Here is a 22,042-nt window from a genome sequence, read left to right on the forward strand (position 1 = left end):
CGGTCCTTCTTGACCATGAAAGTCCCTAGGATCTAGAACCATTCTTCAAAACGCACTATAGCTCATGACTCAAAGATCCTAATGTATTCCTTCCACACAGAGCAGAACAAGATTTTGCCTTCCATACTCTACTGTTTAAATATGCTTTATTGTGGTTCACTGCTGTGCTTCAAAGGGTACAAAAATAGACAGAAATAGACACTGTTAAGTTTTCAGTATATACAGACTTAACCAATGGTGCCTTTGTGAAAAGTAAATCAAGAGCTATCTATTTCAGAATTATTTGCAAAAATCCCAGTAATCCAAGCTGTCTTGTCTTTACTTTTTAGCCTCTTGTTACCATATTTTTGGGAGTATAAGACGCACCAAGATTTGGAAGAGGCAAATTAAAAAAAAAAAAAGATTTTGCATTCTGGAAACCTCCCAAAAATGGCCTGGGGTTTTTTCCCCCCAAAAAGGCATGCATAGCCTTTAGGTGGCTTGTAGAGTGCTCTTGGGGGGAGGGCAAAGACGAGCAAAAAATGGTCAGTTTTTTGCAAAAATGGGCTCATTTTTTGTCAAAAAAAGGGCATGCATAGCATTTAGGGGGCTTATAGAGCGCTGGGGGGGGGGAGAGAAATTGAGCAAAAAATGGACTTTTTATTGCTCATTTCTGCCCTCCCCAGCCCCCAGCCGCACTCTGGATGCCTCCTAAAGGCTATGCATGGCCATTTTTGGGAAGGCGGGGCTTCAGGAGGCAAAAAATGCTGTATTCAGTGTATAAGATGCATCCAGATTTTCAGCCTCTTTTTTGAGGGGAAAAGGGTGCGTCTTATACTCCAAAAATATGGTAAGTTGCATAGTACAAGGCCTACAGAATCTGTTCTGAAGTTTGTTCACTATATCTAAGAAATGGCTTTTAAGTATCAAATGCTGAAGGCTACTATAATGGGCCTTCTAAGCTGCATTGTAAATCAAGAAATTTCTGTGACCCCTCTTCATAGAATTGGGACCCAGGGGTTGCAGAAAAAACAAGTCCTCCATGCTAATGCCACATTAGATGGGTGTTCCTCAGAATGCTAACTAGGGTTGATCTTGGTTGGCTCTTGGGTGAGACCACTTGGAAATACTGGGGCTTTAGATTAGGAAGTCAACCATTCTAGGAGAAATCAATAGTAAACCAAGAGAAATGCACATGTCCCAGTTACACTAGGACTAGAGCTCAACTTGGAGTCTATTATCAGAACTTGAAAAAGCTCTATTTCAGGCCTCATAACTATTTCTTACTACCATGAACACATGCTGTTCTAGATTGATTTCTTCATTTTTGAGATTTCACCTCATGAATCTCATTCTAAACTAGAGGTGTCAAACTCTTTCATTGAGGGCTACATCAGGGTTGTTTGATTGGGAGAGGGGGGAGGGAATGGCCAAAGTGGTTGTGGCCAACTCAACATCACTCATGTCAGAGGCACCTGTGGTGACCCAAGCGCTCTGCCAGTGAAAATGAGCTCCCAAGCTCCATTTTCAGCTGTGATGTCCTCCTGCAACCCTCTGCCAGCAAAAGCGGAGCTTGGGAGGGCTGCACCTGGCCCTTCTGAGCTCAGTTTTCGCTGACAGAGGCATTGTGGGACAGTCCTTCGATGTTTCCAGGTCGGCCCTGCAGGCCGGATCTGGCCCTCAGGCCTTGAATTTGACACCCCTGTTCTAAACCATTTGAACAGATACTTTGTAAAACACCCTCCTTGGGCTTCTTTGGGACAGTGCTTTACCATTTGCATGGCAACAACAGATCTGATGGAAGAGCAAGCGAAACAAAATTGCAGGCCACGTGCTTGGCCAGGTACCTAGGATGAATCTGCAAAAGGAAGCTGCTATATGAAGATACTGGGAGGATGGTTTGGCCTGCACCTTCCAAAATTCTCACATTCTTACTTCGCATACTATCCCAAACTAGAACTTCTCCAGGCTACAGAAGATGTTAAAAGTATTCCGATTCTCAGTGCTGATCTCTGCTTTAGGAGTAGAAGAGCCACAGTTCACACATTTATACAACTTCCCTCTCTATTGGCTCCCAAAATCCCTTACATATTACAATATAGAAACCTTTTCCAAGAGGCACAATAACATTTATGGAAAAGAAAAAATAACCATATAATAAAGATAAATATCTGTCTCCAAAGTTAATGTAAGGACAAATTCCTAAATTAGTGCAACATAAGACATAGTGCAGGCTTTGGAAGTGTTTTTGAACAGAAAATGTAGTGCTTGAACTACAGCGGGACATAGAGAAGTGGTTTTATCACATTTTTTTTACTGTCAAAATTCACAAACACTTTGAAACATCAGAATTAAAAAACACCCAGTTTGCAGAGCAAACTGCAGAAAAGAAAATATCAGGTAAGACTCAAACAAAATTGACTGTAGCTAGTTTAGCTGGAAAAAAAAGCAAATGTCTCCATGGGAAACTGTTAGAGGCTTCAAAACCAGCAGCAGATGCTTTTAACTGAAGGCTTCCAGTTTAGTCAGCTTGTAGTGAAACATTCACAGTCCTGTTCCTTACATTCCTGGGACTCCAAAAAGTTGTCCCATTTCAAAATATTCCCCTTCAAAATGTCAGGGCTCCACCTTCAGTTCTCACCGGTGTGCACATATTCCTCTGCTGCTTTTGAGACAGTGTTCAGATACTGCCAGCTCAAGGCAGCTAAAATCATAATGCAGGAAAAATAGAGGGGTGAATAATGGGTCCGGGAGACCAGGGTACCACTGGGTAAGCTCATGGATTGGACAGTGTTGACAATCTCTTGAGTTTTGGCAGAGGAAGGGTCTGTGCTTGGGACCTTCTGGTAGATCTAGTGAGACAGAGAGAAATCATTTAAGATACCATAGCTAAAGAAAGATAATAGCAATCAGATAAAATAAAATAATAAGTTAAACGAAATATTAATTTCAGCAAGACCTCAAATACAGTTACAGATTGATGGAATCATCCCATGTGGCTTTTCTACCATGTTTCCCCGAAAATACGGCAGGGTCTTGTTTTCTTTTTACCTACAAAATATGGCTTGGGCTTTATTATGGGGGGTTTATTGTTTTGGGGTTGCAGGGCGGCTGCTCTCTTCTGAGCGAGCTCCCAAAGAGCCGGGAACAGCCTCATGGGCGAATGGCTGTGTTGCGCTGTCGCAGCAGCACAACACAACAGCCATGAAGTTAACACGCTCACGAACAGCCGCCCGGCAAACTCCCTTTCCAGCCGGGCACAGCGCCACTCACCGACCCAGTAATATCCCAAAGGCGCTAAGCCATGTAGCGTTCTGCCCAGCTGGAGAGGTTGCGCGAGCACTTGTTCTGCCTCCAGCTCGCATGCTTCCCTGTCTCACCATGCCCAACTTTCCCTGCAGGGCTGGGCCATAGTGCCACTGTGGCGCCGCTGCTGCCACTATGCTCCAAGCATTTGGAAGCCGGTTATGCTCAGAGCATGGTGGTGGTGGCGGCAGCGCGGTAGCGGCAGCAGGCGACGACGGCCCCGGCACCCTGGCCCAGCTCAGCAGGGAGAGTTGGGCGTGGTGAGGCAGGGAGGCACGCAAGCTGGAGGCAGAACAAGTGCTCGCGCAACCGGGCAGAGCGCCATGCGGCTTAGCGCCTTTGGGATATTACTGGGTCAGTGAGTGGCGCTGTGCCCGGCTGGAAAGGGGCATTGCCGGGCGGCTGCTCGTGAGAACAGCTGCCCGACAACCCCCCAACTCCAGCCAGGCACATCGCCACCCACCAACCTAGCGGTATCCCAAAGGCGTCAAGCAATGTGAGCGCCTTTCCCCCCCTCCCCCAGCTCCTGCGGCTTTGCGCCTTCGGGATATCACTAGGTTGGTGAGTGGCGCTCTGCCTGGCTAAAGGGGAGGGGTTGTCCAGGGGGCTTATTATTGGGGGAGGGTGGACATGTCGTAATTTCGGGGAAACACGGTACTAAAAACACATTTATGGATTACTTGACTCTGCCAGCTGATGCCATCTCACAATCAAATTTGCAGTAAAATATTATAATTGGGCTTTTTAGATCATCATTAGAGCCCCATTTTGTGCTTCCAAAGGATGAGCTTGGCATAGGCGATGGGCCCAACCCTCTGGAATGACCTCCCCCCCGATATCAGAACTACTACCGACCTCCGCTCCTTCCGACAGAAACTTAAGACCCACCTGTTCCAATTAGCTGGCCTGGCTGATTTATAGTCCCACTCTCAACCTCCTGGCAAACATCTTATTTTGGGTAGTTTTTTAAGGGTAATTTTTAATTTTTATTCGAATTTTAATGTATTATTGTACAGTGCATATCCTACCTCCTCCGTCTATCTATGTATCTGTATATTTATATTTTTGTATCCATATTGTTTTTAATATGACTGTACACCGCCCCGAGTCCTGTTTAAGGAAAGGGCGCGGTCTATAAATTAAATTATTATTATTATTATTATTATTATTATTATTATTATTATTATTATTATTATTATTATTATTATTATTATTATTATTATTATTATTATTATTATTATTATTATTATTATTATAGCTGTAATTTGGTTAAAGAGAAGAAAAGGAAATTGCACTACTAGATAAAGAACAGTTGTTAAACAAGCCTGTGCAACAGGGCTCTGTGAATTTGTGGTACTCTAGATTTTTTGCCAAGCTAGAGCTTTTGCTATGTTTCCATTAGATGTTTGTGAAACAGTCACTCCCCTCTCTCCTCCTTACAAACAATTCCCATGAGAAACCAGCAACCCTTTTCCATTCCTTTCTTTTTTTCTCTTCCTCTCCTTATTAGCTAGTGAAAAATGTGAGAAGCCGTACCTGGAAGGAATGGAGAGGATTCATGGGAGAGAGGACTTCATTATACCAGTTCAGTCCTTTTTGCCCGATGACTTTTCCAAATGCCATGTTGAAATATTACACATTTTAGTGTTTCTTTTGAAGGATTTCGTAGCAACAAATATATAGAATAGCCCAACAGATGGTCCTTGTTAATGACTACTTGCACTATTCAAACATATAACGGGGCTAAAGAAATAGTGGTTCTGAGTCATCCTCATACTTATGTTGATGACAGGGTTCCTGCAGTCACATAATAGCCATTTGCAACCTTTGCCAACTTATTACAAGCAAAGACAGTGAGGAAGCTGGCAGGTCACAATAATGGTGACCACATGACTTTTTAATGATCTGAAATGATTTGCTTAATGACAGCAACTGCAAATGTTCAAATTTCCATTTACCACCATGTTGAGTTATCTTCCCCTACCCTAGATTCAGTCTTAGCATCTCCTGGATATCAAAGCCAGATCATCTTAGACCAAATCCAACTTCCTAAGCTTTACATCATGCTGTGCAAAATTTCCTCTCCCACTTTACAGAGTTTCAATGTGAAAAGGCAGATGCTGGTGACTGCCATACATCTGTACAGGAATTCATGCTAACACAAGAAATTTTTCCCACTAAAAGGCATTTACATCAGGAACTCACTCTCTAGGCTCTCCCATCTCACCTCTTCCATATATTGGTACATGATGGTTTTGACAGCCTGTATGTTAGTAGCATCCATCATCAATGTGACTGCTTGTCCCTTTCGAATCTTCACCACACCTTTGAAGATCTGTTGGTTGTTGTAGCAGGCTGCCAAGGTGGCTATAGCCATCACCTGGGCAGGAAAGAGGAGATAAAGGGCTTATGATCAAGAGCAGCAGGTGTTCGTAGTTGTGCACAACCAGGCTCCAAAGAAAAACACTGACCTATTTTTTTTTAAATGTTATTTATGAAGATTAATATGCTGATTAAAAGCTTTGAGTTTTATAAAATAGCCTACAAAGACATATGTGAGAAGGACAGCTATATAAATGTGATAAATATTTTTTCCCTTCTGTCCAGCTGTGTTCAATTGTTGGAGACTTCCTGGACAAGTTGCTGTAATTTTCATGGCAAAGTTTTTCAGAAGTGATTTGCCATTGCCTCCTTCCTAGGGCTGAGGGAAAATGGCTGGTCCAAGGTCCATCCAGTTGGCTTTATGCCTAAGGTGGGAGTAGAACTCTGTCTCCTGGTTTGTAGCCTGATGTTTTAACCATTACAACAAATTGGCTCTATACATACATACAACAGCCATGGCCAAAGAACAGTGAATGAATAATAAATAGCACAAATGTTCAACAACACTACCTACAGAAAGGAATGCTATGTTCCTGGACAGATTCCTTAGGGCAGGAATCATCGTCAAGTGCCTCAAGCGGAATGCACCTTCTTACAAGGTAACAAACCAGAAGCCAATAAAAGTCTTAGTGTTTAAGGTTGTTTTAATATCACTTCCTAAGGCAAAACCAAGTGTTTTTCAGCATGTTTTAAGAGTCTAGCCCAGTGATGGCGAACCTTTTTTGGCTCGCGTGCCACAAGTGGGGGCAGCGCAGGGGGGTTGTGTGCGGGCGTGCTGCACCCATAATGCAATGCGCGATCCCCCCAGTGCGCATGCGCGCACAACAGGCGCACCCCCCCCCATTTTCACATGTTTTTTCACCCTCCCCAGGCTCCAGAGGCTTTATAGGAACTTGGGGAGGGCGAAAAGAGCCTCCCCCGCCCCCCGGAGGCCCTCCGGAGGCTTCAGGGACCGTCCGGAGGCTTCCCTGAAGACTTCCCTGAAGCCTCCGGAGGGCCTCCGGGGGGCGGGGGAGGCTCTTTTCGCCCTCCCCAGACTCCTATAAAGCCTCTGGAGCCTGGAGAGGGCGAAAAAATGGCTTTTAAAAATGGTGAACTCAGTTGGCTAGCGCGCGCATGCGCGCTAGCCAGCTGACAAGGCAGCGACTCGTGTGCCCTGACAAATGGCTCTGCGTGCCACCTGTGGCACACGTGCCATAGGTTCGCCATCACTGGTCTAGCCACTTTCTTAGCAAGTTACATGAACCAAGTGTTATATTACGCCATAAGTACATTTAGGCCTTAAAGTTTTTATAAACACAACTACTTTGTAGTTAACTTAGGTTTATAAGGGTAATCCCAGCAATAGTGAAAAGCAGAAAAGACTACACATGCCATACAAAAACACAATGCATTTTTCCATCCTTTTTCATTTTTTTAGACTCAATATAACAAATGAATAACCCAAGTTATTTGTCATACTACTATGACAATGGGTACCCATCACATGATGAATCTCATGTTATCCAAGTCCATTTTAAAATAGCCTAATTAGACTTCTAATCTAGTGATGAATAACAACAAGCTCATTATCTACTGTATGCTTATCCGAGTAAAATTGATTATTTACTGCCTTTTTCCAGGATATTTTCTAGCCTACAACCCTAACCTTTCTAGCAATCTCTCAACCAAAATACATTAAGTTCAAAGCTTTTTAGATCACCCAAGTTAGGCTTGATCTGGAATTCTAGGAGGCATTGTTGATTGGGGCTCATTCATTTAAAAATCAGATCAGTTCCTTTTTTTATTGATGATCCAAAAGATGGTTAAGACAGAAGGCATTTAGTAATTAACTTTGCTATTACTCCTACTCCTAATTATTATTTTATTCATTCTCAATATTTTAACTGAGTTTTTGAACAATGGTTGCTTTGTTAATCGTGAACTGCCAGGAATCTTTGATCAATTTGCCAGGATTTAAATGTAGTTAAGTAAACAAAAGTAAAAAGACAACTCAATGTACCTGTGGAATAGCACAGAAATTGAATACACTTTGATTCTTCAAACGGGACAAATATGTCAAGACATCAGGAACATGATGTAGGGCGTTGGTAATGAGCTCATTCATACACTGGACGGCTTTGTCAATGTTCTCTGGTTTAGCCAGATCTGACAGCTTCTTTACATATTTGCTCCAAACCTAGAAACACCAAGAGATCAAGGTTGTTGAGGTCACTTTTGACAGCTGAGATTTGCTGGTTTTCACACATTAGTTTTGCAGAGATTACGCTTAGCCAACATGTCTTGTCCTGAAGGCTGTTTGAACAAATCACCGATGCCTCTAACTAGCAATGAAGATTTCCAACAATGTCCCACCATTATGTAAAGTACAAGCTTAGATCAGAGCAACACAAAATCATCCTTATCATGTCTAATTAGCTATTCCACTCAACTAAACTCAAAATGCTATGCTTAATCCAAGAGTTTGGGATTTCAACCCCCCAGCTGGCTGGGGGAATTCTGAAAGTTGAAATCCATCTCAAAGTTGCTGAGACTGAGAAACACTGTTTCAAGTTGTTATCTTCGCACAGTAACTGAACAATCAGTAAGCAGTCCTTTCTTTATACTTTAAAATAAGAACGCCAATTCATATTTCTCCCCACTTGTTTCCGTACGCCAGACTGCTCAATATTTTTCTTTTCTACTTTGAAATATTTTTCTTTTCTACTTTAAAATATAGTCTTCAACTAGATCACAATTGAGATTGGAATCTTGATCACAAAGCAGCTGTTAAGCAAGATGCCCAAGTGATCACGTCGCTCAACCACTGCAATCTCGGCTCTTCCTGTTATGGGCATTAAGTGATTGCATGGGGGTACCTCAGGGGCTCTGGGAGACTCAATTTGGCTATTGCATAGAAATTTTCCATGGGCCAGGAGGCCTTGACTGGCCACAAGGTCCACTGTTGCATGTAAATTTATGAAGGGATTGGACGCACAGGCCTTCTCCCCATTCCACTGCACTGGTGGCACAGGTGAAATGGCTCAGAGGAGGGGGAGAAATAGGTGTGTATGGGGGGAGAAAATTACAGCACCTTTAGCCATTAAGGGCGGTTGTGTTGCCAAATGCCCAAATTTTTATAAAGTGACCTTGGGGATGTTACAATGGCCATATCTTTGGGTAGTTGCCATAAACTATTCATTCTGCACTGTTGTAATTTCGATCAGTCACTAAACAAATAATCATAAATCAAGGACCATCTCGATTAGAAGCCATTCTGGGAGGTATTAGGAGACCACTATGATCAATCATTGAGTTTTCACAAAATGGCTGATAGAGCAACTTCTGAAAAAGGTTTCTCTGACTGTCTGATTGTTGATCAGACTGTCAAAATAGCAGTATGTATGCCCATATCAAAACTATAGTATATAAGCCTCTTAGCAGCCATAATTTAGTAACAAAACAGCATGAATGATAGTTATAAAGAGAGACAGAGGATATTTCCATGCTGCAATTAGCAGTAGGAAAGCATTATCTGATTGCAAAAGACGTCATTCAATCTTACTCCATCAATCTTAGGGACAATTGGAACATCTTTGATGTGAATGAGACCACTTTATGTGTAGATATATGCAGCCTCAAATCCACAAGCTATCACTGCATAGGATCCCTGGGCAGAAAAAGTTGAAACCATATGCTACATCAACTAAACAGCATTAATCAGGATGGAACCTAGCAGATTTTGCATGCTGTACACATTCATACCATTGAGTTAAGAACTCTTCCTCACATCTATCATACTTTTGTCTTTTACCTCCTTGGGCCAGAATTCTCTGCCCTCAAGTTGGTCCTCCAGGTAGTCCCTAATGATGTTGGTTTTCTGCAGAAAGAGTCCCATGGAGTTAGCCAGTTCTACATCGTGACCGACAACAGGATCTTCTAATTCTGAGGCAGAGAAGAGTCGGGAGAGGCCAATCCCCACCAGGCCAGCAACATAGTGGCAATACTATAGATTGGAACATTCAGAGCTTTATTAAGATGTTTTTAAAAATCTAGTTCAGTCCATAAAAGCTGCAGCTGCCAAACTTTACAATTTCCTTCCTTGAATTATTTTTGCTAATGAAAGAAAGAAAAAAATACCCAATGTAAACTTTGTTTACAATGTAAACTACTAGGAACATTTGTATAGCCACTGTTACAAATGGGTTATTTTGGAGTGAGTTTAAGAGCCAAAGGTTCAGCCTTTAAAACCCCAAAACCTTGCCAATACAATTCTTAGGGCTGTTCATTTTAAGAGGTTGAGATCATGATATGTCACTCAAAGTCTGCAACAGATCTTGGGTGATGAAAGTTCTTTATGCCAACCTTATGGTAATGAGTGAACTAAATCCATATCGAAGACCAACTCCAATTCCAAGACACCTAAACTGCAGGCATCATCTCTTCTGAGCTAAAGAAACATCCCCCAACATCTGTCTGAGTACCACTTTTCTCTTGTTCTATAGAAGCTATTCACTTGTATTGTTTCTCCTTAAATATTTTGTTCCCATGCTCATGGGCATTACATATTAAAGTCTCACTGAATAGAAGACTTTGATGGTCTCTGTATTGTAAACTTAATGATTAAACATGCAGGTTTGCTAGGATAATTTATACTCCCCTCCCAACTCACTCACCTTGTCCCACTCTTTGTTAGAATTCACCTTCTTTTCCAAAAATTCTGCCATACCAAGACCCATCTTGTGACAAATGTCAGTAATCACATCTTGATAGACTTTTGCCAAATTCCGGAACTCCAGGGAGATCTAAAAGCAAGAAAAGAAATGGGATCATAAAAAATGATAATGTGTGTCTCTTCCTAGCCCCCCCCCCCCGAAAAAAACCCTTTTGAATTAATAAGGAGCTCAAAAATGCTAGCTAATTTTAGGTTCCATTCATATAAAGTTAAAAATAGTTCAGCAGTACTTTAATCTTGAATTTACAACAATCAAATATCATATATATTTCCTCTGAGTAATACAGGAAATATCCTTAGAAAAAAGATACTTGGACAAGTTATTTCTATTCAGGACCACCAAAATCAATGCACTCAAGTTTAAAGCAGATCATACTACTTCCAAAGAAATAATGGCAAAATGATTTTTCTTACTTATAGAATTAGTTCTGCAAACTTCATTAGGAAGGATACATATCTATTTGAAAGCTATTCCTTCATTCTTCTACTTCCTTTCTCTTGAGCGCAACATGCCTATAAAATGCTCTAATTATTTAAAAAGAATTCTTGTTTTGGAGATTAAATCAGTGTCAGAGTTTAATTTACACAGATTACATTACAAAGCACATTTTTGCCAGTGTGCCATGAATAAGTTACTAAGCATCAGGCTAAAAACCCATCCAGTGACCACAGATATTCAGAAAGCTCCTAAGTATAAACATGTACTTCAACTGTTACCTCCTAGCAGTTGTCATTTAACGTTTACCTGGGACTAAGGCTGGCAATAACCATTGGACAAGGGGTGTTAAACTCATGGCCCAAGGGCCGGATGCGCCATTTGCTGGCCACGCCCATGCTCAGTTTACAAAAAGGGGGGGGGGGAGTTGCAATACGTGACTTGACAATGCAAGTTTAATACCCCTGCATTAGACTAAAACCTGTGCTACCCCAATTCTTCATAAATTTATCCTATTTACTTTTAAACCAATAACCCTACTACACCAATGGTACAAATATCCACCTAAACCCTGTGATGAAATATCTGTCTCTTGTAAATTCTTATGGATAATTCTTTTGCAGATTTTTAAAATGGTTTTTTTCAAGCATCATAGTAATAATAACACAGAAAGATGCAGACACGTTTTGGGGAAAACCTTAAGTTTAATTTGTATTGTGCCTTTCCAAAGCTCCAATGCATTTTGTTTTCTTCTACAAAATTTTTGCTTGAAATGAAAAGGAAGCACTTGTAATTTGCCATTTCTCAGCAGAATCATAAGCAATCCTGATAGCTACCAAAAAAACTATCTGGGAGGCCACTTACTACAAATTATCAACTCTGATCCACATTAATATGAAAATATATCCTCAATGCATGTGAACTCAAAGGGAAAACGTATTGAATCTAGATACTCAATTATGTATGTGAAGGGTCTGCACCAGTTCCTCACACATCTAATAGACTACCATGTAACGCAGATGTACATATAAAGGCAACTGATTTCAATTTTCATGAAACGACACCTCTAAAGTTCTAAGACAGGGAACTTTCACATTTCTAAACAGATGCTAATATATCTGATTTTACTAAAGTCAGGGGGGAAAGAGCCTTAGCGCGGGGATACTTTAACTGCATAAATGCATGAGAGGCACCACTCACAGTTGGAAAGTCTTCCAGCACTTGTCTGTCCTTCTCTTTGCTGTCCATAAATTTCCAATCTGGTTGATATAAGTAGGAGTGAAAATTGTGTAACATGGGGACCTTAGCTTCAAGACTGATAGTCATGTCATCTTCTACAGTATCCAGAGCTCGGAGAACCAAATAGAAGATGCACACTGCATGGCTACAGAAAAAAAGGAAAAGGATTGTTTGTGACTTAGATGCCAGAGGAAAGAGAAAAATAATTTGTCCTGTTCAACTTTAATCAGTATAAGACTCCCACATCTCACTCGTTATCAGAAAAAAGCAGAACATACTTGTATGGAATGAACAGTATCAGTTCACACTTAGGTCTGATGCAATTCAAAACAACTGCATTCTGTTTAAAGGCACGCATTGAGCATTTAACCTGAAGCAACAACAGTTTGTGATAGCTGAATCTTATTTTTCCAGGCACCCACAAAGGATTAATATGAAGCATATGTTCTTCCAGGTCAAAGTAGTAGGTACCAAAGAAAACAAAGGAAACAACCTGCTAGGATTTGCCTGTGACCCAATTAACTCTTGACTTCAGCTAGGAAATCAGGGGATGTCCCAAAGTTCTAAAAGGCTTTTCTTCTTATGTATAGGATTAAGAGATAATAAACTAATTTATTTCACAGCCTATGGTAGTGGGAAAGCTTAAAGTCAATGGATAATAACTGCAGTCAGAGCTAACTTCAGTGGATGCATATAACTTATAAACGTGTGAGCAGCTGCCAAAAAAGCCAACACAGTTCTAGGCTGCATAAACAGAGGGATAGAATCAAGATCACATGAAGTGTTAATACCACTTTATAATGCCTAAGATAAGGCCACACTTGGAATACTGCATCCAGTTCTGGTCGCCACAATGTAAAAAAGATGTGGGCACTCTAGAAAGAGTGCAGAGAAGAGCAACAAAGATGGTTAGGGGACTGGAGGCCAAAACATATGAAGAACAGTTGCAGGAACTGGGTATGTCTAGTTTAATGAAAAGAAGGACTAGGGGAGACATGATAGCAGTGTTCCAATATCTCAGGGGTTGCCACAAAGAAGAGGGAGTCAAGCTATTCTCCAAGGCACCTGAGGGTAGAACAAGCAATGGGTGGAAACTAATCAAGGAGAGAAGCAACATAGAACTAAGTAGACATTTCCTGACAGAACAATTAATCAGTGGAAAAACTTCCCTCCAGAAGTTGTGAATGCTCCAACACTGGAAGTTTTAAAGAAGAGATTTGTCTGAAGTAGTGTATTATTATTATTCATATTTATAGACCGCCCCCTCTCCCGAAAGGGACTCGGGGCGGTGTACAGTCACTAAAATGTGTTATAAAATACATACATAAAACAGTTAAATAATTAAATACGTAGGTGGAGGAGGTTACAAGACTGTAGGGTTTCCTGCCTAAGCAGGGGGTTGGACTAGAAGACCTTCAAGGTCCCTTCCAACTCTTGTTATTCTAATTCTAATTAAGCTTTTGACTTCTATCCTAAGCAAGAGCCCTACTGTGTCCCCTTGAAGCTAAGCCAACCCCAGTCAGCAAAAACAAAGCTGGTACAAATCACAACAGTCTGGTCTTGTAAAAAGAGTAATCAGCAGCCCTTCCCAATCAGTTAAAACTTTTCAGGTCGTTTTCAAACCTGCAACTGGTTTCCTTTTCCTCCTCCGCCGGGAATTATAAGTGATGAAGAAGATCCTCAGTATTATGTTGGTGAATGCTGCCCAAAACTTCCTAAAGTCATCCCGTTATTCCCTTTTCCCAGCAAGAAAATATGAATCACACGCACACACACAGACTCACCGCAACTCCCCGTCCAGAGCTTGGATGACGGCGGCGAAGCTCCGGCTGGTTTGGTTCAGGTACTTGTAACACACCTGGAGGCTGTCGCTGAGCGAGTCCTGGAAAAGGAGCAGAGGCGGAGGGGCAGCCTGAGAGACCAGAAAGCGAGGCCGCGAGTGCTGCGGGAGACGAGGGGTGCCGCCGCAGGTTCGCAACCGGCCACCGCCAGTCAGGCAGGCGCTCGACCCGCCGCCACCTGCACGCGGTGGAGAAAAGGCCAAGGTGCGCTTGAAAAGAGACGTGGCGGCTTTGGAGCTGCAGCTGGCCATGGAAAAGGCATACAAGGGGCTAGCGGGCCGCCCCCCCCCTCTACGCCCCTCGAGCCTGGGGGTTGCGGAGCATCGAAGTGGTTCCGGGGTGCCCCGAAGCGAGACACGCCCACGGCGCGCGCACACCCCCTTTCAGATTCGGAATGTTGTTTTCTTCTTCTAGGGCACAGGGCCCGCCCACCAGGCAAAGCGAAGGGGGAAGCGCCGCGAAGGATCTGCAGGGAGCAGGGCCGCCTTCCAGGCCGCAGGAGCGAAAGCGGTTATCAGCACATCAGGAGGGGAGGCTCGAAGCGCGCTTTTATCCAACCCTTCTTTCGGGGCAAATCAAAATCCCGCTAAATTCAAAGAGCCTCCGCGCCGGGGAAACAAACCTTACCTTCTGCCGAGTGCGCGTCACATAATAGGCTAATTTAATACCGCAATGCTTTTTTATTGAAAGAATCCAACTAGCAAGGTTTTTTTTTTAAAAAAAAATCACAAATCATGTTTATACTTATATCTGTTATCTTATACATGCTTGACAAAATAAATAAAATAAAAAATGTTTTGCAAACCACTTAGGAATGCTGGAATTCCACCTCATGCTAAACCATTAATATGCTTTGTTCACAATATTCGGTGAAGGGTGTGAAGGTAGTCATGATGGCCCTTATTTATTTATTTTAATTTGTCAACAAGTACAAGGAAACAAGTAGGAAAAACACAGGGGAAAATGACACAAATAAATGGATAAAAATAAGCAAAACATAGCCATAAACACATTAACGAAGTACCTATAAATGGGGACAGTAGGACAGGGACGGTAGGCACTGTTGCGCTTATGCACTCCCTTAGGGACCTCTTAAGAAATATGTAATGTCCATGGTAGACGGCTTAAGGTAAAAGGTATGGGGGTTAGAGGAGCTGACAACAGGATCGGGTAGGTGTTACACACATTTACTATTTCACTATTGGTGAAATCATTTTTCCTGTAATCAAGATTAGAACGGATTACATTTAGGGTAGGGTAATTCCAGCCATGAATTGAAACAAACCTATCTTAGCAGTGTTTGTGAACCATGCCATCCAAAATGGTAAATGACTTTGACAGAACTATAGTCCTTGGAAGAATTGTTTGCCAAAGACGAAAACTAGGGCATGTAGGCAATAGTTTAAAACGCTGCCATGTGCAAGCCGATGAGTGTTTTCTGTTGAAACTGACAACAGAATAAAATGCAATGTCTTGAAATTAAAGGATGCTGCCACTGACTTTGGAAGGAATTTTCAGAACACCTAACAATTGAATCATGGAATGGTCTACCTGAAGCAGTCTCTCCTCTCCCTTGATGGAAATTTTCAAATTGGGTGTGGATAGTCACCTAATGGGATAGATCCCTATACTGAACAGGTTGTACTAAAAGGCCCATTGCTCCTAATGCATGCATTCTATGATTTTATGCTAGCATCCAAGCACCCACTGGGTCCCCTTATCCAAGTAGTGCTGACTCAATGCGTTGCCGTAACATGCTTAACAAAGCAAAGCAAATGTATTTCGAAGCATAGTTAACCTTGACCTTCAGTAGCTTTGCTGTGATCAGCAAATGGTACATTAAGTACTGGTAACTCAAAAAAAGTAGTAATAAGTACACTGTGTGAACATGGCTTTGAAGTGAAGATGCTAGTTACCTTCCTACTTCCTTGGCCATTTTTTTTACCAGCAGTATAATTGCTGAATCTGAAAACAAACATAAAACCATATTGTAGGTTTTATTCCTACAATAATGACAGAAGAGAATATTTGTAGCTCAGGATTGAACTAAGGTGTCTTTGGTGGTCTCTGAGGCTGTTTTCTTGCAGACGTTTCATTACTAAAAATGATAAATGGCATAAGAGGCATGGATGAATTGAACAAGAAGAATTAGATCCCATTTTCTTCTATGATTTATTCTTGCTTCTCTTTAGCTACTTTTTTAAGCAAAAATAAAAATTACATTGGAAACCAAGCTTCAAATGTCATGTAATTATTATGGAAGCAGATACACCCACACACCAAGGATAAACAAAGTTGTCTAGTATTTGTTTCCCATAAAATATGTTTTGAAAGATACTGACAAGCAAATGAACTTTTGATAAGAACAATTCAAGAATACTAAAAGCTAGTCATATCAACAATAAATAATGAATGCTATCAATATTTTATGGCAAAATGTTCACACATTTTATTTTCTTATTTATAAAAATATAAACAGATGACATTGTGTATACCTTATTGCAGGTAATGATATGTTTATATGTTCATTTCAGTGATTCTATTAGAGAAATCATGATAGAATGTATCCTCTAAGCACACCTAAAATAACATTCAAGTCAGAGTATTCATACTACATTTGAAAGCATTTTCATTATCTCATTTCCCCCCCAGTATTATCTAATGTTTATGGAGAAAGAATGTGTGTGTGTGTGTGTGTGTGTGTACGTGTGCATGCATATGTATATATAAGAGAGAGAGAGAGATTCTCCAGCTGCCTTAACCATTAAAAAAAGAAAAACTCTTGTTTTTGTGCCTCATCAGAAAACAAAATTAGAAAAAAAAACCAAAGGAAGAAAACCAAAGGGTTCATTCAAAGGGATAAAATATGTAGTAAGAAGCCCCACTCACTTGGTCCATTTTGGGCATCACTGTCTTGTATCCACCCATTTTAAACTTCACCAGATTGTAGATCTCCTCTGGGTAACCCAGCCATCTCTTTAGCAGCTCCATTGACTTCTGCGTTGACCTGGCAAGGCAGGGATAGTAATGTTGCTGTTGAAGAAAGACTTGCAAGAACAGATTCCTTCTCTCCTTCTCCTGCCTCCCCCCTTTTTTTTCCTAACTGTGCCACCTGTCTTTTGCTTTTCCAATAATTCCTGCCCGTCGCCCCTACTTCTAATTTCCGAAGTCACGGTCCCCCCTTATTTCCCCCCCCTCTCTCTCTTCATTTGGCTGCTCTTATTTTTCTCCCCCACCCCTACCCCGCTAGAGGTTTCCAGAAGCGAGGCAATTCCCTCCCCCTCCCTCCTCTACACGCCACCTGCAACTCTATTCCACTTCTCCGGCCGTGGGGTCGCTTCAACCCAAAGGCATCGTCCGATCCACACCGGTTACGGTATGTTGCTTCTCTGCTCGCATTAGTCCCCTAGCAGCAACCAATCAGCAGGCAGAGCCGCCGACTCGGTAGGTTGATAGGAAGCTCAGTAGCCGCGAGGTTCTCGCACCAGGAAGACGGCAGCCAATTACATCATTTCGGGCTGGTGTAACGATCCCTCGCTATCTCTTGGTTGGTCAGTGCTCGGCCATAGACGCCCTAAAATGTCAGGATTGATTTCGAAGTCGCCGGGTTTCTTAAAGGAGCCGGACGGATGTTTTTCTTTGCGCAAGGAAGAGAGAGTCATCGTCCTACAAATCCGGTTTGGCTACTGCTGTAGTAATAGCAATTATTACTCAAGATGGTAACTTAAATCTCAAGGTTTTGCAGTCCGGATTTACATAGTACGTGGAACAAGAATTTCCAGATATACAAGGGGTCTTCAGTAGAGGCAGGACCCCAGAGTTCATATTGCAAACATCAAATGGAAAATCAAACAAATAAGGTCATGCCGCAAAGGGTTTATTTTTCCCTGTAACATTTTCTTGTGGAAAGACCTCAAAATGTGGAAGCATCGAGCCACCTCATCTGTCTGCTGAAGAATTTGTATAATGGGCAGAAAGAAGTGGCAGAATGGAATCGGAGCAACTAAGTGGTTCAACATTAGGCTAAGATTGAATATATGCCATCAGGTCACTTTGGACTCCTAGCAACTGTCTAGATTTTCTCTATGATGAAAGATTGATTGCCGCCCCTTCATTTATTTAACTTACAAGTGGAATATATAATGAGAAACATTAGACCAGAAGAGTGGAAATTACAATTAAAAAATTACTGGGGAAAATGGCAATGACCAAAAATGTTCTGATGACACCTTGGTGAAAGGAAAACTTAAGGAATAGATTAGATTCTAATCATTAGAACATTGTAAGTATGCTAAGGAAATGCAAAAACTGGCTTGCTGATCCATCTTCAAATAATCCCTGTGTCTAAAGATAATGCCAGTCCAATGTAAGTAGATGAAAAAGTTAAAATACTATCAGGCTTTTGTTTCTGGAATTAGCTATTGGATGAATAATGAAAAAAAATTCCAGGGAGTGAACTCTATTGAATTCAATGACAGAAATCTCGCTAAACCATTTGTTTTAGTCACAGCTTATTATTCAATTATCAGTTATCATTAATTATTTATAAACATGCAAAATTATGATTTAGTATAAAATAAACCCATCTACCTATCCATAACCTTCTTTGTAAATTTGCTACTTGAGGCCCCCAACCTGGTTTCCTCCCAATCAGTTGGCCTATAATTTTCAAACAAGTTTGGTGTTTGAGGATGATAGTGTTAATGAAAACTGAAGGAATCCAGATTTTGGCAGATGGCTTTGTTTTGACATTCTTCCGATGATCAGAATGATGGACTTACCCTCACATAGGAGCAGCCTCAGCCATTGATCCACTTTTTTTAAAAAAGTAGTTGAAATTTAATACACTTTATCACTTGGCTATTTACTGTCTATTTATTTTACAAACATTGCTTAGAAGCTGTTTTTTTTTGCCATGGTTACAATTGCTTATAGGTTCTTGATTTCATTGTGTGAGCATTTATAAATGTAGAGAATTTGAGCTGTAGCAAATATATTTGAGAAACAAAACACTGAACAGACTTTCATGATTTTTCATGAGCTATGATTTGTGTGCTTTTGAGCAAATGCTAATCCATTAACTGTTTTGATATTTGGATTTGTAAGAAATTTGTGGGAAGAGAATATGCTATGATTTTTACATGTTGGAAGAAATGTCCTTCTGGGTTCAGCTCTAAGTGGGGAAAAAGACACTGGAGACTGCTTGGAAAGATGGTTTAATGGTGGACAGGACCACATGGCTTGAGTCCTGAACAGAAAAGGGGATCACATGCCCCAATGTTGGGTGAAGAAGAAGAGAAGGACTGAGGAAGAAGCTTGCTGGGCTGTTCAGCCCCACCTCTCTGTTTCTTGTTCCTGTGTAAGAAATGTATTCTGATTGATTGTCAGACTCCCATGGGGCCATGCAGGGGCAACTCTCTAGGCCAGTGGTTCCCAAAGTGGGCGCTACCGCCACCTAAGGGGCGGTGAGATGGCTTAGGGGGGTGCTAAGAGGCCAGGGGGGCGGCAGAGGGGCGGTAAGGGGCAAGGGGGGCGGCAAAGGAGTGCTGGAGGTGGCCTCCTCTAGCGAGCTATTCAGAACAAGTTTGCTCACTCACCCCCGCCCATCCAGAAGCTGCTCGATCGCTCGCTTCCCCCGCCCACCTGCACTATGCTAGCCCTGCCCACTCACTGATAGGCTGGCTCACCAATCACCCCGCCTGCCTCTAAGAGCCCTATTAACTTTTTTTCTAAACCCAGTTAACTTTTTTTCTGCTTGGCTTTCTATATATAGGGCTCTTCGAGGTGGGCGGGACGATTGGTGAGCCAGCCAATCAGTGAGAGCAGGGCTAGCATAGTGCGGACAGGAGGGGAAAGGGAGTGATCAAAGGGAGGCCATTTCGCCTCCCTTCGCTCCCACTTTGTCTTGATGAGGTCGCTGCAGCTGCGGGCGCGGACGGACGGAGGTAGCCAGAGTGGTGGGGAAGCCCGGGGGGGTGGGCGAGCGAGCGAGAGAGCTGCCTGATCCTCCATTGCTCGCCCGCTCGCCCGCCCGGGCCGCTTTGGCCACCTCCGTCCGTCCGCGCCCGGAAGTTGCAGCGACCTCAAGACAAAGTGGGAGGCGAAGGGGCCTCGGTGCCCTGCCTGATCCTCCTTCGCTCGCTCACTAATTTGCCTGCATGGGGTGCCACGGCGGAAGCCCTTTGCTGGCGGCCAGACCTCCACTCCCCGGGGCGACAGCACATCCATGATCACCGTCCCAGTAACGCTGCGGCCGCTTGGCCTGCGAAGAGAGGGAGGGAGTAAGAGTGAAGGGTGAGGGAGAGCAGCAGGGGCTCTCTGCAGGGGCTCTGCATTCCCCCCCCCACCGGAACCTTCCCAGAGGAGGTGGGGCTGGGGAATGTGGGGCGGGGAGACGCTGTCTGGGGTGGGACTAGATGACCTCTGGGGGTCCCAACCAGCCCTTCTGACTCTGGAGACCAGAAGCAATCAAACACACACACACTCACACACACACACAGCAAAAGTGTCTGGTTTTGAATATAATCCTCCCTAGTGCTTGGGGAAAAAATAAGAGGAACATTTGGATATACATTTTGAATTAACTTGGAAAGAAAATTGCTAAAATCACTTTTAGTTGTGTTCGGCATTAAGAATTCATGCAGTAGCATTTCTTGTTGAATTAGCAGAGTAATATTTGCAACAGCCAGCTAAGATAGTTTTATCTGTCTTATAATGTGCGTGGGTAGATGACTTAGGCATAAGTGCAATGTTTGCCTGTGATTATATAATAAATTCACAGCTTATACATTTGAATTAGATATTTTTCAATTCATGTTTAACCTATACTTGATATACTTGTATTCAATACATAAGGTGTTAATTATGTCAATGGAAGAGATAGGAAACTGCATTAGTGATATATATGTCAATGCGTTGATTTGTACTAAAAATGTTTAGTTTAAAGAAGTTATAAGGAATCACAAATATGAGTGTGGAAAATGTAATGTAGTTGTGGATGACCCTTTGCATGAGTTGTATTGGGAAAATTATTATTATTATTATTATTATTATTAATAATAATAATAATAATAATAATAATAATAAAAAATGATTCCCCAAAGAGGTAAAAGGCTGCATTTTGCTAGAGTTATTCTTCCAAACTGTTGAGGAGGGGGATTGGACTCCATTGCCTATATTTCCCTTTTCATCCCCATGGTTCTTTAGTGAAAATTATAACCCAAGAACATATAGATCTGTTAAAATGTTCCCATTCTCACTTTCCATATTGGGAATCCCTAGGTACCATGCAATAATCTCATCAAATAATTCAAGCAAATGTTGGTGACATTGAGCTGAAGCCAAAGTTCAAGAAATTGTACCAAGAGTTTTAGTTACAGAAAGAAATTTCTGATCGCTATCCTGCACTATGGACAGTGGTTAAGAAGCTCCTTGTTGCATTTCCAACATCATATTTGGTGGAACATGGCTTCAGTGTGGTCTCCAAGCAAAGAAAATGACCCCAGATTACTGAATGTGGTGATTTAAGACTCCTGCTAAGTGACTTAAAACCAGACATTGGGAAACTGGTATCACTTCATCAAGCCCATCCATCACATTAACAATTTACTGAACAGTGAAGTAGTTACTAAATTTTGCTAAGTTTACTAACTTACTAGTTACTAAGGTTCTTGATAAATGACTATCAGACTTTGAAAACCTGGTATCACTGGATCATGTTCAACAATTTTGTTGAATTAACTAACTACAAAGGTTTTTAAATTGGATTTTGAATAAATGTGCAATTAATTGTTACAGTTTTGAATTTTACTGTTACTATCTTTATTCCTTCATGCAAATCACCCAGTCACATGACTCCCCCAGCCACACCCATCAAGCCACGCCCACAGAACCAGTCGTAAAAAAATTTGAATTCCACCACTGGGTGTGGGGCACTGAGGATCAGTTTGTAGCACCAAGGGGGTGGTGGACTGAAAAAGTTTGGGAACCACTGCTCTAGGCTATGTTTTGAATCCCAAGTTTGGTTGAGTTCTCAAATGCCAGATGGTGAGTTGTGTGAAAAGCTAATACTACCTTTATTATGTAAAGTACACTAGCTCAGGCTTTAATGGCTCATTGACAAAAGGGGGGGGCAGGAAGCTGCAG

General features: G+C 41.9%; 1 protein-coding gene across 5 annotated transcripts; it reads right to left on the minus strand.

The window, feature by feature from the left end:
• Window positions 1–2,273: 2,273 nt before the first annotated feature.
• FDFT1 (farnesyl-diphosphate farnesyltransferase 1) lies at window positions 2,274–17,386 on the minus strand. 5 transcript variants are annotated; one of them, XM_081943411.1, is made up of 9 exons: window positions 17,273–17,386; window positions 16,787–16,904; window positions 13,841–13,938; window positions 12,018–12,201; window positions 10,323–10,451; window positions 9,461–9,652; window positions 7,670–7,846; window positions 5,513–5,665; window positions 2,274–2,831 (listed from the first exon to the last, which is right to left on the minus strand). In XM_081943411.1, exons 2-9 carry the CDS (start codon window positions 16,886–16,888, stop codon window positions 2,610–2,612), a joined length of 1,257 nt encoding a protein of 418 aa, XP_081799537.1. In that variant the 5' UTR covers window positions 16,889–16,904; window positions 17,273–17,386; the 3' UTR covers window positions 2,274–2,609. The 5 variants fall into 5 exon arrangements, with proteins under 5 accessions (XP_081799537.1, XP_081799535.1, XP_081799538.1 ...); XM_081943409.1 differs by having other exon boundaries at window positions 17,199–17,307; XM_081943412.1 differs by lacking the exon at window positions 17,273–17,386 and adding an exon at window positions 17,199–17,217 and having other exon boundaries at window positions 16,787–16,894.
• Window positions 17,387–22,042: the final 4,656 nt, after the last annotated feature.

This window comes from Natrix helvetica (assembly GCF_964273705.1).
Source record: "Natrix helvetica genome assembly, chromosome: 2".
In the NCBI taxonomy this organism is placed as follows: domain Eukaryota; kingdom Metazoa; phylum Chordata; class Lepidosauria; order Squamata; family Natricidae; genus Natrix; species Natrix helvetica.